The sequence below is a fragment of the Palaemon carinicauda genome, chromosome 2, assembly GCF_036898095.1.
Source record: "Palaemon carinicauda isolate YSFRI2023 chromosome 2, ASM3689809v2, whole genome shotgun sequence".
Lineage (NCBI taxonomy): Eukaryota > Metazoa > Arthropoda > Malacostraca > Decapoda > Palaemonidae > Palaemon > Palaemon carinicauda.
The window spans coordinates 97908779-97924818 of record NC_090726.1 but is presented as its reverse complement, the minus strand read 5'-3'; the positions used below and the strand labels follow the sequence as shown (position 1 = coordinate 97924818).

The following is a 16040-nucleotide window of genomic DNA, read 5'->3' as shown; positions in this document are numbered from 1 at the left end:
GTTCTTCCTTGAAGACGGATGGACTGGGATCTGGAAGTACACGTCCTTCAGGTCCAGTGTACACATGAAGTCTTGAGGTCTCACTGCAAGTCTGACCGTGTCTGCCATCTCAATGCTGAACGGGGTCTGCTTGACAAACCTGTTCAGAGCTGAGAGGTCGATGACTGGTCTCCAGCCTCCAGACGCCTTCCTTACAAGAAAGAGTCGACTGAAGAACCCTGGGGACCTCTCGACGACCTCTTGGAGACACCCTTCTTCAACATGGTCTCGACTTCTGCCCGAAGGGCTTTGCCCCTTGCCTGTTAGGACCGAGACCAAGAAACTATGGAATCATCCTCCCCATATCTGTATGGATGGGCTTCCGGCCAAAAGCCGAGAGTCCCACCCGAAGCAGTGGATCCCCTAGGATTCCGAAGACCCAACACTTGAGAATAGTTCCGCCAAAAAGGTCCAAAACATCTTTGTGATGGCTGAAATCATCCAATACTCTCACTTATAGCTTTGAATGCAAATACCTCCCAACCGTGGTACCTCCTCCTATTCATCGAAGCAGGCAGCAATAGCAGATGTAGAAACATCCACGTCAGCGGCTATAATAGATGCAGACACATCCACGCCAAAAAAAAAAATCAATCTATCTATCTATCTATCTATCTATCTATCTATCTATCTATCTATCTATCTATCTATATATATATATATATATATATATATATATATATATATATATATATATATATATATATACACACACATATATAATAAGGGAAATTTTTCTCAGAGTTGGGACAGCAACACGAAAGAGGTCTTTCTCTTTTTCGATTAAAAGGTAGTGATTTATTAGGTTTCGGCATCCTCCCCTATACAGATGCACCTGAAAATTCAGTTTTAAGTGAAACCGCCATCAGATCTGGCAAAGATAGAGTGTGTGAGAGGTTAGTATTTTCCTTTGTACTAGGGGAAAAAAGTTAAATAGAGGTTGGCAAAGCCTTAAGGGGGCCATCCAGCTAATGCCATTTTTTTGAGGGAATGGACTATGGCATTCATACTACTTAATAAGGTGACTTAGGACATCCCTAAACTGCATAGGATTTTGGCCTCTGACCTTTGATTTTGCGATGCCAGGGCGAATTACCCAGGAAATTGAGTGTTTCTCAAATTCTATCGCCTCCCTTGATAATTAGTATTAGGACCTGAGATTACTACCCTATATAAACCTGATGTAGACCTCCAATAATATAAGGAGTTTTATTTTAAGTCATTTTTTTTTTTTTTTTTGCTAGATACAGGTAGTCGTCGACTTACGACGGAGATAGGGACCGAGAGATAGGTCATAAGTTGATTCCGACGTATTTCAAACTGAAAAAGTGAAGTTACCATAGATTTATTAAGATGCGTCATGATGCTGCAATCATCTAAGTCATATTTTATCAACATTTTCTTACTGTATATCATTATTTCATTTTCTTGTTTAGTAGGATATCATATGCTCTATTAAAGCATTTTTTTATTATATTCTTTAATTTTGGAAGAATTTTAAAAATCAAGAATTACTTAATATTTTGTTTACTTTCAGTTATGATCAGCTAATCTGAAGGTCTCGCTACCGTATCGAAAGATTGCGCACATACGAGTGGCGTATTTTTATTCATATAATTTCTTAATTTATTCGCAATCTCTTTACAACAATATGTTACAGAATATCGCAGTTTTCATACAGTTCTTTTATAGCTATTATTATTAGTTATCATGTGAATACGTTGTCACTCTTTCTCTGTACGAGTGTGTGTGTGTGCAGGACAGTGATGTTGGGCGGGCACTAAGGGTAGTTCACTTTTAAAGCTTCATACAGTATTTAATTTTGTATTCATTATTAAGCTTTCATATTTCATTTGCCCTTATTCTGGTTTATTGAAGCATGTTTGTATTCCCTTTTTCAATTATATAAGCATTTCAATAATTAAAAATTAATTTTAGTAGGCATTAGCTGATCTCAAGGTCACACTACCATATCGTAATTATGCGTACATATAATAATATGATCTTCTTAACTTATTCGAAATCTCTTTATAATGAATATTACATCAGCACCAATATGTTATAGGGTATCACAGTTTCCAGACAGTCTGTTTATAGACTTTAATATTAGTTATCATAAGAACACACACACACATACACACACTCTCTCTCTCTCTCGATCTCTCTCTCACATTTGATTTTTTTTTCACCAAAGTTTCAGGTAAATACTCACTGACGGAGCCAGCAATATCTTAATTTCTCGATCAACCAGGGTGCGCTTTAGCAGTAATTTAGGGCACAATAAATTTATTTGGAGAGCTTTTTAAATAAGCGCGATTTTAATAAAATGTTACGGCAGAGATATAAGTATATTCATTTGCTATCAAAAACCTTCAGGATTCAAATTATCTTCACTTTCTCCAGTCTCGCACCATCTCTGTCACATCGAACGTTAAATAACTTTAAAAACCAATCTAGTACTTTCTTCTCTCTTTTGCAGATCGTTCCATAATTGAGGTGGGTAAAAGTTGATAGTTTATAAAACTAACCTATAACTGAAGTTAGGAAAAGGATTTTGAATGTGGAATGGATCCTTCGTAACAGTTTAGAATTATCGTAAATTATCATACTGTCATTAGCGGCAGTTTGCCATTGTTGATTGAACGCAAACAAAATGATTTTCCTGTTTGTGTTTAATGCATTTGTTTGTTCATCATGATCGATATCCGACGATGGAGCGTACAGTAAACAAACGGAAGGTTTCCATTTTAGGAGGCATTGGTAATGAATAACATGTAAATCACATTTATTTCATTTATTTTGAAGTTCTAAGAAAAAATTAAGTAAAACAACACTAGTAATAACAAAATCCTCATATAATGAATACTGTGGCTGCAAAAACTAACTTAAACACGTGTGGTTCGTCTGTTCATTCAACTTTATGATCATCAATAATTGTCACCATTTTAGATGGTGTGCTTTTTGGGGAGTTTAGGAAATGCATGATATAAAATCGCCTTTATTTAGTTAATTTTCGGGTTTCAATGATACAAAGACAACTAGTCTATATAGTGATGGTTTTGCTATTCACCAGTCGTCCTATATAACATATAACTGAAATTTATTCAAATTCGTCATAATTTTAAGTCGTGTAATAAAGGGAAACACATGGTACAGTACCTACACCCATCTTGGTAGTAATTTTAAACTTTTTAAGGTTATTAAACTTTAAAACATTATAATTTTTCTATTTATTCATAAGAGCAATTCAACATTAGAAAAAATACAGTATAGTACATAGAAAGTTTTAAAAATGGGTAGTAAAAAGTGTTTGAATGGCAAAGTTTCCGTTTATCATGGCCCTAATGTAACTATTCCTGTGCTTCGAAATATGCAATTCTCCAATTATGCGGGGCCATTGATCGACCAAATTCTTGCACAATTCGGGAACCGATTGTACAGTACCTGGTTACGGATTCAATAACAACGCCAGCTAATGCTAAAGTAATATGTCCAGTTAAAGGACAAAAAAATTCATATCTGCATAGGAACAAAATACTGTACTCTCTCACATTTTTCTGGGGTTCTAATATTCTGCATTAGGCTTATGTTCTACATTTCATACATGTTTATTCAATTTTCTCTCTCTCTCTCTCTCTCTCTCTCTCTCTCTCTCTCTCTCTCTCTCTCTCTCTCTCTCTCTCTCTCTCTCTCTCTCTCCTTCACACACAATACAGCACAAAGCCAAACTAAATATAGCAACAAAACTGAGACAGGGGCAGATTGCAATTCTTCCACAAACCAATTTGCAACCCTCTCCCAAAAAAGCACTTAAGTGGGACCCCTATCATTTCCCAAACCCTCACAATAAAATAAGCATGCAACATGATATTTTAATTATAAAATAAATTTTTGAATATACTTACCCGGTGAATATATAATAGCTGCAACTCTGCGACTCGACAGAAAACACACTCAAAAAACTCGCGAGCGATCGCTATGAAGGTTGCGGGTGTGCCCACCAGCGCCAACTGTCGGCCAGATACCACTCTTGTATGTAAACAAAACCTTCAATTCTTCTCGTCCCGCTGCGTCTCTATTGGGGAGGAAGGGAGGGTCATTTAATTTATATATTCACCGGGTAAGTATATTCAAAAATTTATTTTATAATTAAAATATAATTTTTAAATATTTAACTTAGCCTGTGAATATATAATAGCTGATTCACACCCAAGGAGGTGGGTAGAGACCAGAGTTAATTATGTTTACAGCGTATAAGCTAAGAGTTTTTTCATTTTGACAGTTATCAATATAACAAAACCAAAATATATAGGTACCTGGTAAGGAAGTTGACTTAGACGATTACTCTGCCTTGTAAGTCTGTCTTCCTCACGGAGCCCAGCGATCCTCTTAGGATGCTGAAAGACCCCCAGGAGCTGAAGTATCAAGGGTTGCAACCCATACAACAGGACCTCATCAAACCCCTAATCTGGGCGCTCTCAAGAAATGACTTTGACCACCCGCCAAATCAACCAGGATGCGAAAGGCTTCTTAGCCTTCCGAACAACCCATAAAACAATATTAAAAACATTTCAAGAGACAGATTAAAAGGATATTGGAATTAGGGAAGTGTAGTGGTAGAACCCTCACCCACTACTGCACTCGCTGCAACGAATGGACCCAGTGTGTAGCAGTCCTCGTAAAGAGTCTGGACATCTTTTAAGTAAAATGACGCGAACACTGACTTGCTTCTCCAAAAAGTCGCGTCCATAATACTTTGCAGAGATTTATTTTGCTTGAAGGCCACGGAGGTTGCTATATCTCTAACTTCGTGCGTCTTAACCTTAAGCAAACATTGGTCTTTCTCATTCAAGTGAGAATGAGCTTCTCGTATTAAAAAAATCTGATAAAATATGACAAAGCATTCTTTGACATAGGCAATGAAGGTTTCTTAACTGAGCACCATAATGCCTCAGATTTCCCTCGTAATGACTTAGTACGAGCTAAATCGAACTTAAGAGCTCTAACAGGACATAATACTCTTTCCAGTTCGTTGCCTACGATCTCTGATAAGCAAGGAATATCAAAAGATTTAGGCCAAGGACGAGAAGGCAGTTCATTTTTGGCCAGTAAACCAAGTTGAAGTGAACAAGTGGCTTTTTTCTGTAGAAAAGCCGATGTTCTTACTGAAGGCATGAAGTTCATTGACCCTTTTAGCCGAAGCCAAGCACACTAGGAAAAATGTCTTGAGGGTGAGATCCTTCAGGGAGGCTGAATGTAATGGCTCAAACCTGTCTGACATGAGGAACCTTAGGACCACGTCTAAGTTCCATCCAGGAGTTGCCAAACGACGTTCCTTAGAGGTCTCGAAAGACTTAAGGAGATCTTGGAGATCTTTATTGTTGGAAAGATCTAAGCCTCTATGTCGAAAGACCGAAGCCAACATGCTCCTGTAGCCCTTAATCGTGGGAGCTGAAAGGGAGTGAACCTTTCTCAGATGTAAAAGAAAATCTGCGATTTGGGCTACAGAGGTACTGGACGAGGACACAGATGCTGACTTGCACCAGTCTCGAAAGACTTCCCACTTCGACTGGTATACTCTAATGGTAGAAGCTCTCCTAGCTCTTGCAATCGCACTGGCTGCCTCCTTCGAAAAGCCTCTAGCTCTTGAGAGTCTTTCGATAGTCTGAAGGAAGTCAGACGAAGAGCGGGGAGGCTTTGATGGACATTCTTTACGTGGGGCTGACGTAACAGATCTACCGTTAGAGGAAGACTTCTTGGAAAGTCTACCAGCCATTGAAGTACCTCGGTGCACCACTCTCTCGCGGGCCAGAGGGTAGCAACCAACGTCAACCTTGTCCCTTCGTGAGAGGCGAACTTCTGCAGTACCTTGTTGACTATCTTGAATGGTGGGAATGCATATAAGTCCCAAAAATACCAATCCAGTAGAAACGCGTCTATGTAGATTGCTTCTGTATCTAGGACTGGAGAGCAATAGATTGGTAACCTTTTGGTCAACGAGGAGGCAAAGAGGTCTATGGTGGGTTGACCCCAAGTAGCCCAAAGACTCTTGCCCACGTCATTGTGGAGGGTCCATTCCGTGGGTATCACCTGACCCCTCCGACTGAGACAGTCTGCCAAGACGTTCAAGTCCCCCTGGATGAATCTCGTCAACAGGGAGATGCCTCGAATTCTTGACCATAAGAGAAGGTCCCTTGCGATCTCGAGCAGCGTGAAGGAGTGTGTGCCTCCTTGCTTGGAGATGTACGCCAAAGTTGTGGTGTTGTCTGAGTTGCCTCTACCACTAAGTTTCGAAGAAGCCTTCTAATATCATCAAGGCCAAGTGGACTGCTAATAGCTCCTTGCCGTTGATGTGCATGCTCTTCTGACTTGAGGTCCACAGACCCGAGCATTCCCGACCGTCCAGGGTCGCACCCCAACCCAAATCCGACGCGTCTGAGGACAACACGTGATTTGGGTTCTTGACTGCTAGGGATAGTCCCTCTCTCAGACTGATATTGCTGTCCCACCATTTCAGGCATGCCTTTACTGGTTCGGAGACTGGGAATGATACCGTCTCTAATGTCTTGTCCTAGTTCCAGTGAAAGGCTAGATGGAACCGGAGAGGCAGAAGGTGTAGTCTCCCTAGTGAGACAAACTGCTCCAGGGATGAGAGAGTCCCTACGAGACTGTTCCAACTCCTGACTGAATAAACGTTTCGTTTCAGCATTAGTTGGACTTCGAGCAGGGCTTGACTGCGAATCTCCATCCCCAAATATAGAATAATCTGGGATGGGATCAGTTGGGACTTTTAGGTTGACCAAAAGTCCCAACTCCCTGGCCAGACTCAACGTCCAATGTAGATCCTGCAGACAGTGAAGACTGGACGATGCTCTGAGAAGCCAGTCGTCCAAGTACAGGGAGGCTCGGATCCCCGATAGATGGAGGGATTTTGCCACATTCCTCATGAGCCTCGTAAACACGAGAGGCGCAGGACTGAGGCCAAAGCACAGGGCTCGAAACTGGTACCCCACATTCCTGTAAACAAACCTCAGAAACGGTTGGGAATCCGGGTGTATAGGAATGTGGAAGTATGCCTCCTGAAGGTCGAGAGAGACCATCCAGTCGCCTTCCATAAATGCTGTCAAGACAGCCTGGTAGACTTCATCGTGAAGTTTGTCTTGACAATGAACACATTGAGCGCACTTGCCTCTTACGTACTCCTGCAGTGAACATGGCTGCCAAATCATGGAGCCATCCCTGAGGGACTTGTTCCTGCAGAGAACGTGGCTGTCAGATCATTGGAGCCATCCCTGAAAGCCTTGTTTATGCATGACATAATTGTACAGCAAAACTTCAAAGGCTCGAAAATAGCTGTGAAGTCGACCTGTAAAATCTTGGAGCGTCTCATGGCCAGGCGCCAGGGAGAGTCTATGAGGTTTGAGAAGTCTATCTGGGCAGAGGCAGGAACTCCCAAGCCGAGAACTTCTCTCGTGTCATATCAGACTCTCGCTCTATAAGCCAGTTTAAAAGAAGGGAAAGCAAAGGCTGTCTCCCCCAAACTCCTCCTGGTGATAAACCAGTCGCCTAGCAAACGTAAAGCTCTCTTAGAAGAGCGAGAGAGCACTAGCTTATAAAACAACGGCTTCGAAGTAGCTAGGCCTAGTGTAAGCTCTGACGTTTAGGCGAACGAGGAGCAGCAGTTACAAAAAGATCCGGACAAAGATCCTTAAAAATCAGCATGATTTATTTAAAGTCCATAGAGGGCTAAGCAGCTTTAGGCTCCTCTCCGTCTGACAGAGTCCTCAAGGGAATATCAGTAGGAGGGGGAACAGCAACTTCCTCATCTGAAGGAACCTTGTCCGATAATAGCCGAGTCTCAAGCAAGGGAGAGACCTACCGTGGTGGCAATGCTTTACAAGCAGAGTCCACACGCACTGGTGCATTAGTAGCGGACCAGGACGCAACGTCATGTAACTGCTTGACAGTCTGTGAACTGTCAACAACAACAGGTGCGTGAGACCAGGACGCAACGTCATGTAACTGCTTGACAGTCTGTGAACTGTCAACAACAACAGGTGCGTGAGGACGCACAGCGTCCACTCGAGACTGCTTTGACCGTCTAGACTGAGCAGTCAAAACAACTCTAGAATGCGGAGGTTGACGCTCAGCGTCAAAACAAGTCAACTCCGATTGTTAGCGAACGTCCTGAACGTCAACAGGAGCATCAGCAAGTGGCCTAACGTCCAAATGTGGCTGAAAATCCACACGAGACCGCATCGAGTGTGGTTCTAAACAACCTGACTGACGTGACTTGGCTACGCCAACGTCAACAGGACGCACAAAGGAACGTTAGGGTGGCTGAAGGCCAGGATCTCGATGAGATAAACGGCTAGGCTCAACGGACTTATCGGCAGAATAGTCTTCCATAAGGGAGGCAAGCTTATTCTGCATGTCTTGCCGTACAACCCATTTAGGATCAACGGGAATGGTTGCGGTAAGAGACGAGGGTAACGTCTGTGACCGCAAAACCTTGCCTACAAAAAGACTCTTGGAGTCTGTGTTACGCTTTTGTTAGGCGGCGAGCAGTCTTCCGATGACTGCATAGGGTCAGAGCTGTCCTAATGGTTAAAACCAGGACGCTGGACCTGTCCTGAAAGGACTGACTTTCGCTTAAAGGGCCTCGAAACCTTGTTCCACGGTTTCTTATGCGAAAAGCCTTCGGATGACAAGGAGAAAATCGTCTCTCTCGCCTTATGGTAGGGGTGATCTTGGTAAGATACACCCGATACCATAGAGGGAACGTCTGTTCGCTGATCAAGGCCTCTCGAACCCATAAGTCGTACGACATTACTTCTCCCCTGGGCTTGGGAGCTTGCAAGAGGTCCCGGACTAGGCGAACGACAGGCACGAACAGACGAACCCTCGGTCGCAATACTGATAACACTTTGCGCAATATCACTTTATCACTACGATTTTCTGTTTTGCACTTATTTCACTGAAATCGAATTTTTTAACCATTCACATTAGGTATGAATAAAACTGATTTCTACCTGAAGCACGCAATTCTACCCTCATCAAAAGGTTGTAATTGCGAAATCAGTCGTATAATGTAAGCACATTAATACCATTAAAAAACAGTAAACATATTTTAAGATAAAAAAATCAGTGGCTGGGGAAGAGACTAAACACTAGTTCATTCAAAACTACGTTTTCAATCTCTCACCGTACATTGCCTTGGGACGAGAATAAAAAACTAAAAACGTTTTATCCTTTCTCCCCGTACAGAGACTATGGACGAGAGTAACTCGAGAACAACGTTACCCGCTTGGGACGAGATAAAGATCGGAACGTTTTCTCTCCTCTCTCTCCCTCCGTCTCTATCTCTCTCTCTCTCTCTCTCTTGATTTCGCACCTAAGAGAAGAGCCCACTTACGTTTCGTCAAAAAAACAGGTTATTTGACCAAAGGAAAAAACTGAAAGGTTTTTCAATTAAAAAGTTCCTTTAAAATAGAATTTAAAACATTTAAGCTTTGAAAGAAGAATGAACAAAATGTCAGAATCGATTTACTCTTTCTGCAAAGTGAAACCGTGATACTCTCTCTCTCTATCGTAACGATAGAGCGCAAACTGCGTAGCATAAATAAACTAAACGTTAGTTCATCTTTGAAACAGTACGAAGACTATTCAAAGAAAATCTTTCATAAAATATCTATTAAAAAATATTCATTTAATAAGTTTTAAATCATTAGCTCTTTAAAAGCTATTTACGATTGAAAGGGCTCAACGTTGTTTAACTTCGGTTTCCAAGTTAGGACCGCCTACTCTCAGGAAAGGTCGCATATAAACAAATCATTAAAATTTATTTTGATGTTTATTATAAATGGAAAGCTAATCGAAGAGGCCTAATAAAGGCGGTTGAGATATAAAATATATAGAGGAAAATCTATAATTAATTTATAACGTGATAAGATAATTGCTAAAAGCCTAAAAACACTTCCATACTGAGGGAAGGGTCGGCCATTTAAAAGTCAAGGAAAGTCCAAAAAACAATCCAAAGTCATCAAAAATTAAATCTATCCAAAAACGAGTTCAAGGTTTAAGTTGAAGATAAAACACCTGTACTGCGAAAGCTCAAACCAAAATGAAGTACTTCACCAAATATGTTAAGAAAACTCCAGGTTCTACAGCGAGTATGAATACGTCTTGTCGGCAACGTCGACAGAGAAGAATTTAAGGTTTTGTTTACATACAAGAGTGGTATCTGGCCGACAGTTGGCGCTGGTGGGCACACCCGCAACCTTCATAGCGATCGCTCGCGAGTTTTTTGAGTGTGTTTTCTGTCGAGCCGCAGAGTTGCAGCTATTATATATTCACCGGCTAAGTTAAATATTTAAAAATTCACATCAAGTCCATCTGAGTACAATACTAATATACCGTTCCTTGTGTTTTTGTTGCCTAGGTGACCATGGTTATTTTTCTGATTACTTCTATCCTGAGTTTGATTATTGATCCATATTAAGTGCAATATTTATACTTACCTCATGCAGTACAGGTGTAGATAAAAACCTAGTTCCACAAAAAAAAAAAAGCATGAAAATGTATGAATATAGATAAAGGTGGTGTGATACGAGAGGAATTACAGTACAATACTAAAAATGCATGAAATCCTCGCTGAAAAAACTCACCATTTCCCTTTCTGCCATTTTTCCTGTCTTCTCAATTTTACTTCGAAGATCAGTAAAAGGTTTATCATGTTTGCCTCCTCGTTCACGATGTTTTTCATGCCTACGACCTTCCCGAACCTCTCTGGGTTCACGTCTCTCCCCTTCCAAGCGTTCCCTTAGAAAAAAGTAAAATAACTTAGTAATTTAAACTAATTTAAAGAATTCTTGAAAACTCCCAAAGTAGAAAAACAGTTTTTATAACAAAATCAATTATGTTTTTACTTAAATTGTTCAGGAGTATAGCTTCATCGACATGATAAAAATCTTAAGATACCTCCTATTTGTGATAAGAAGGAGCATGGTTACCAGGGTGGTGTTCAACTTGGTAACCATGCTCGGTTCACATATTTCATATTCATTTGGGTGAGCTAACACAAGTACTATAATTAATCAACTGTAAGTAATAGGTTGGGAGAGAGTCCTGTGAGTCTAATGTAAGTAATGAAGTACTGTACTATAATTAACCGTTTTACCCCCAAAGGACATACTGGTACGTTTCACAAAACTCATCCCTTTACCCCCAATTTTTTTTTCATATTTTTGATAATTTTTTGAGAAAATTCAGGCATTTTCCAAGAGAATGAGATCAACCTGACCTCTCTATGACAAATATTAAGGCTATTAGAGCAATTTAAAAAATATATACTGCAAAATGTGCTGGGGAAAAAATAACCCCTTGGGGGTTAAGGGTTGGAAATTTCCAAAGAGCCTGGGGGTAAAAGGGTTAGTCTTATAATAAAAATTATGTTTATTCCATAATTTCAATGGCTGGAGGGATAGTGGCTAATAAATATCATGAGATAAATATCACATTATTTACGGAATAAAATTTTCATTTTATTCAATAAATAAGTATTATCACCAAATGTGCTGCTTAGGAGGTATGCGACATACATAGCCTTTCTTATTGTTTGAGAATAAACTTCAGTAAAAAACCTTTTTGGGCTCGAGCCATGTCATCGTGATGGAAGTTCCTTCTGACAACTTCTAAAGTATAATATTTCTGCGATTGATATTATAACAGAATTACCGTCAGGTATCACAGGGTTCCAACCCCCCGGAAACGACTATCCGAAGATATCGTGTATAATCAGGGACGTATCCTAAGATAACCACAGATATCTGCATTACGTTTTTAATCATACATTGGTGTATTTTAACGAATGAAGAAAACTCCAATCCTTACCTACGTCATATTACACAAAATTCAATTGCAATACAATTCATGAGTTCAGAATACTTGATAAAATAAATACTGGAACTAGGAACCCCATCACTGGTAATTTTGTTCCTGAGATATATCAAAGAAGAGGAGCTGGAGGAAGAGTGACTGCTCCTAGCACTCTAGTTTTGGGGTGCATTGGTGCGTGGATGTAGTACGATAGAGTAAAAGATGTGAGATTGGAAGTATGTTTAGAAATAGAAGGATGGATAGATTGGCCTTGTGTGAGACAAAGATAAAGTGAAGGGTGAAGTGATGTTTAGTGAAGTGACTGGTAGAGTGTCTAAGATGGAAAGAGGAAGAGCAAGAGAGGGTGTGGCTTTATTGCTGAGTGAATGGATGACAGGTAAAGTAGTGGAATAGAAGGAGGTATCTTTCAGGTTAATGTGGGTAAGGATTAGGTCGGGTAGGGAATGTTGGGCTTTTGCTAGTAAATATGGGCCAGGTTGTGGGAAAAGTGAAGAGCGGAATGAATTCTGGAATAAATTAAAGGTGTAGAAGGACTGGGTAGAAGGAATTATGTTGTGATGGGTTACTTAAATGTTAGAGTGGGTGATGGAGAGGTAGGTGTCATTGGAAAGTATGACGTAGCAGGTGAAAATAAATGGTGAGAGACTGGTAGATATGTGTTGATTGATTGATTGAAAGTTTTCTGGCATCCTGACATCTAAGGTCATTGATGCCCATAGCATATTATATATATGAAAAATAAAAGAGAATTCAATTAAAACCATAAAAGTTAACCCTTTTACCCCCGCAGTATTTGGAACTTTCCATCCCTTAACACCCAGGTTTTTTCCGTTTTCAACGGCATTTCGACATATTTTTTTCAGATCGCGCCGACAGCCTCAATTTCTGTCATAGAGAGGTCAGGTTGGTGTTATTATATTGGAAAATGACTGAATTTTCTCATGTAGTTATCAAAAGTATGAAAACAGAAATATAAATAGCAGCTATTGTTAGGTGAAGTTAGATGATGACAAAAATTTTTATCTTTTTTTGTATACATCCCAATAAAGCAAAGAGAGGTCTCATCACAGAAACTTAAATACCATACCATCTTATAGACAATTTATTCAGCTATAAAAAGGTATATAATAGTTTGTAGTTAGAAGAAAGGAAAAAAAAAAAAAAGTAGACGTGCAAAAACTCTAAACCTAAATTTCCCTAGCGCAAGTAATGAAAATCGGAGATTGCAAGTTTCTTTCTATCGGTCATACCTAACCTATTCCTAGAGTAATTTTATTGTTTTTTTTTTTTCTTTTTTTTTGAAGAACATTCATTGAACTTTCTTATGATATGTGTGAAAATAAGGATAAAGCAACGTAAATAGTGGCTATTGTTAGGTGAAGTTAGGCGATGACGAAATTTTTTATCTTTTATCGTATACATTCCGATATAGCAAAATGAATTCTCATCACAGAAACTTGAAAATCATACCACCTTTAAACAATTTATTCAGCTTTAAAATGGTATATAATAATTTGTAGTTAAAAGAAAGTTAATACTGTATGAAACAAAAATAGTAGACCTGCAAAAACTGAAAACCTAAATTTCATTACTTGCGCTGAAGAAATTTAGGTTTAGAGTTTTTGCCATCTTACTATTTATTTCCTGTTTCCTTTCTTCTAAATAAAAACTATTATATACCATTTTAAAGCTGAATAAATTGTCTATAAGATAGTATGGTTTTCAAGTTTCTGTGATGTGAATTCTCTGTGCTGTATCGGAATGTATACGATAAAAGATAAACGATTTCGTCATCGCCTAACTTCACCTAACGATAGCCACTATTTACATTGCTTTATCCTTATTTTCACAAATGTCATAAGAAAGGTCAATGAATGTTCTTCAAATTAAAAAAAAAAAAAAACAATAAAATTCCTCTAGGAATAGGTTAGATATGACCGATGGAAAGAAATTTTTGCAATCTCCGATTTTCGATACTTGCGTTGAAGAAATTTAGGTTTACAGTTTTTTCATGTCTGGTATTTTTTTCCTGTTTCCTTTCTTCTAACTACAAAATATTATATACGATTTTATAGCTGAATAAATTGTTTATAAGAAATTGTCTATATATATATATATATATATATATATATATATATATATATATATATATATATATATATATATATATATATATACTGTATATATATATGTATGTATGTATGTATGTATGTATATATATATATATATATATATATATATATATATATATACATATATATATATATATATATATATATATATATATATATATATATATATATATATATATATATATGTATATATGTATATATATATATATATATATATATATATATATATATATATATATATATATATATATATATATGTATATGTATATGTATATATATATATATATATATATATATATATATATATATATATATATATATATATGTATATACTGTATATATAGATATATATATATATATATATATATATATATATATATACTGTATATATATATATATATATATATATATATATATATATATATATATATATATAGATAGAAAGATATAAATATATATATATATATATATATATATATATATATATATATATATACTGAATATATATATAAATATATATATATATATATATATATATATATATATATATATATATATATATATATACATATATATATATATATGTATATATATATATATATATATATATATATATATATATATATATATATATATATATGTATATGTATATATATATATATATATATATATATATATATATATTGTAAGGACAGTGAGACAAGCGTCACCAAGATCAACTGATACTTTATTCGAATGTGCACAGGAGTATATTTACAAGGTGCGGACGGAAAGGTAGGATGAAGGTGGCGCCAAATCAGATTGAAGTGCCCATCAAAATATGTGTTTTCTTACACTTACAAATATATGAATTATGGGTTAACAGAAACATGTTATGAAATGATACATATGTCAAAATGTAGCTCTGGTAGAGCGGAATATATATACATGGGAAACCACAGTGTGGCGAAAAGAGAATTCAAATAAATAAGTAGTTTGTCGATTTTCTGGACGACGAAGGGATCGGTGTCCTTACAAGTACTCCCCCCCCCAAGACATCGGGTGGCGTAGAGGGCTGATGATCAATCTTCGTATCTTTTCGGGCGTCGGAGGGTTCCTCTTGTTTTTGAACGGAGGGGCGTGCTGGCGGTCGGTGTAAGGATCTCTTCCTCTTGTCGTCGTTTGTTTTGAGGCGGAACTCTGGATCTGCCAGGTCCAGCGGAGGCGGTGTCGCTTCCTTCGAGAAACGCTGGTTTCATGCGGTCTATTGAGACCCAGTCCTCTTGGCCATGGACGTCGAGAAGGAAGGCTTTCGTTGTCTTTTTAATTACCCGGTAGGGACCTCGATAAGGTCTAGTCAGTGGTTGTCGATGAGCGTCGACACGGACGAAAACGTACCTGCAGTCATCCAGGCTTTTTGGCTTGAAGTGCTTGGTTCTGTCCTGGTAAGTTTTGAGACACGGCCTGAACTTCCTGGCGATGTCCCTTAGGTGATCCAGCTGCGTGTCGTCGGTTGATGAGGGAAAGAATTCGCCAGGAACTGCGAGCGCTTCCCCGTAAACCTTTTCGGCGGGCGAAGGTTCGCCGTCTGCGCGAGGGGCGGTGCGAAGGCAGAGGAGTACCCAAGGAAGTCGTGATTTCCTGTCCCCATCGGTGCAGCTCGCCATCAGGGACGCCTTGAGGGCGCGGTGAGTTCTTTCGACCATGCCGTTTGCCGCGGGGTTGTATGCCGTGGTGCTGTGGAGCGTCGTCCCCATCAGGTTCGCCAAAGCGAGCCATATTTCTGAGAGGAAAGCGGGGCCTCTGTCAGTCGTGATGTCGTCAGGAACGCCAAACCTGCTCACCCAGTTTGACAGGAGGGCTTCGGCGCATGCTTGAGTCGTAGCTTCGGTCATCGGCGATGCCTCCAACTACCTCGTGGAGCGATCGATGATCGTAAGTAGGTAGCGAGCAGATCCAGAAGGGGGCAATGGTCCCACGACGTCGATGTGT

General features: G+C 38.8%; 1 protein-coding gene across 4 annotated transcripts in view; it reads right to left on the bottom strand.

Moving 5' to 3' along the window:
- Positions 1-16040, bottom strand: part of Pitslre (cyclin dependent kinase 11B pitslre) — a 769596-nt gene that overhangs the window by 535784 nt on the left and 217772 nt on the right. For all 4 annotated transcript variants that reach the window (XM_068357118.1, XM_068357131.1, XM_068357124.1 and 1 more), the window contains exon 3: positions 10707-10860. In XM_068357118.1, coding sequence (XP_068213219.1) covers positions 10707-10860 — 154 coding nt within the window. The remainder of the gene's footprint in view (positions 1-10706; positions 10861-16040) is intronic.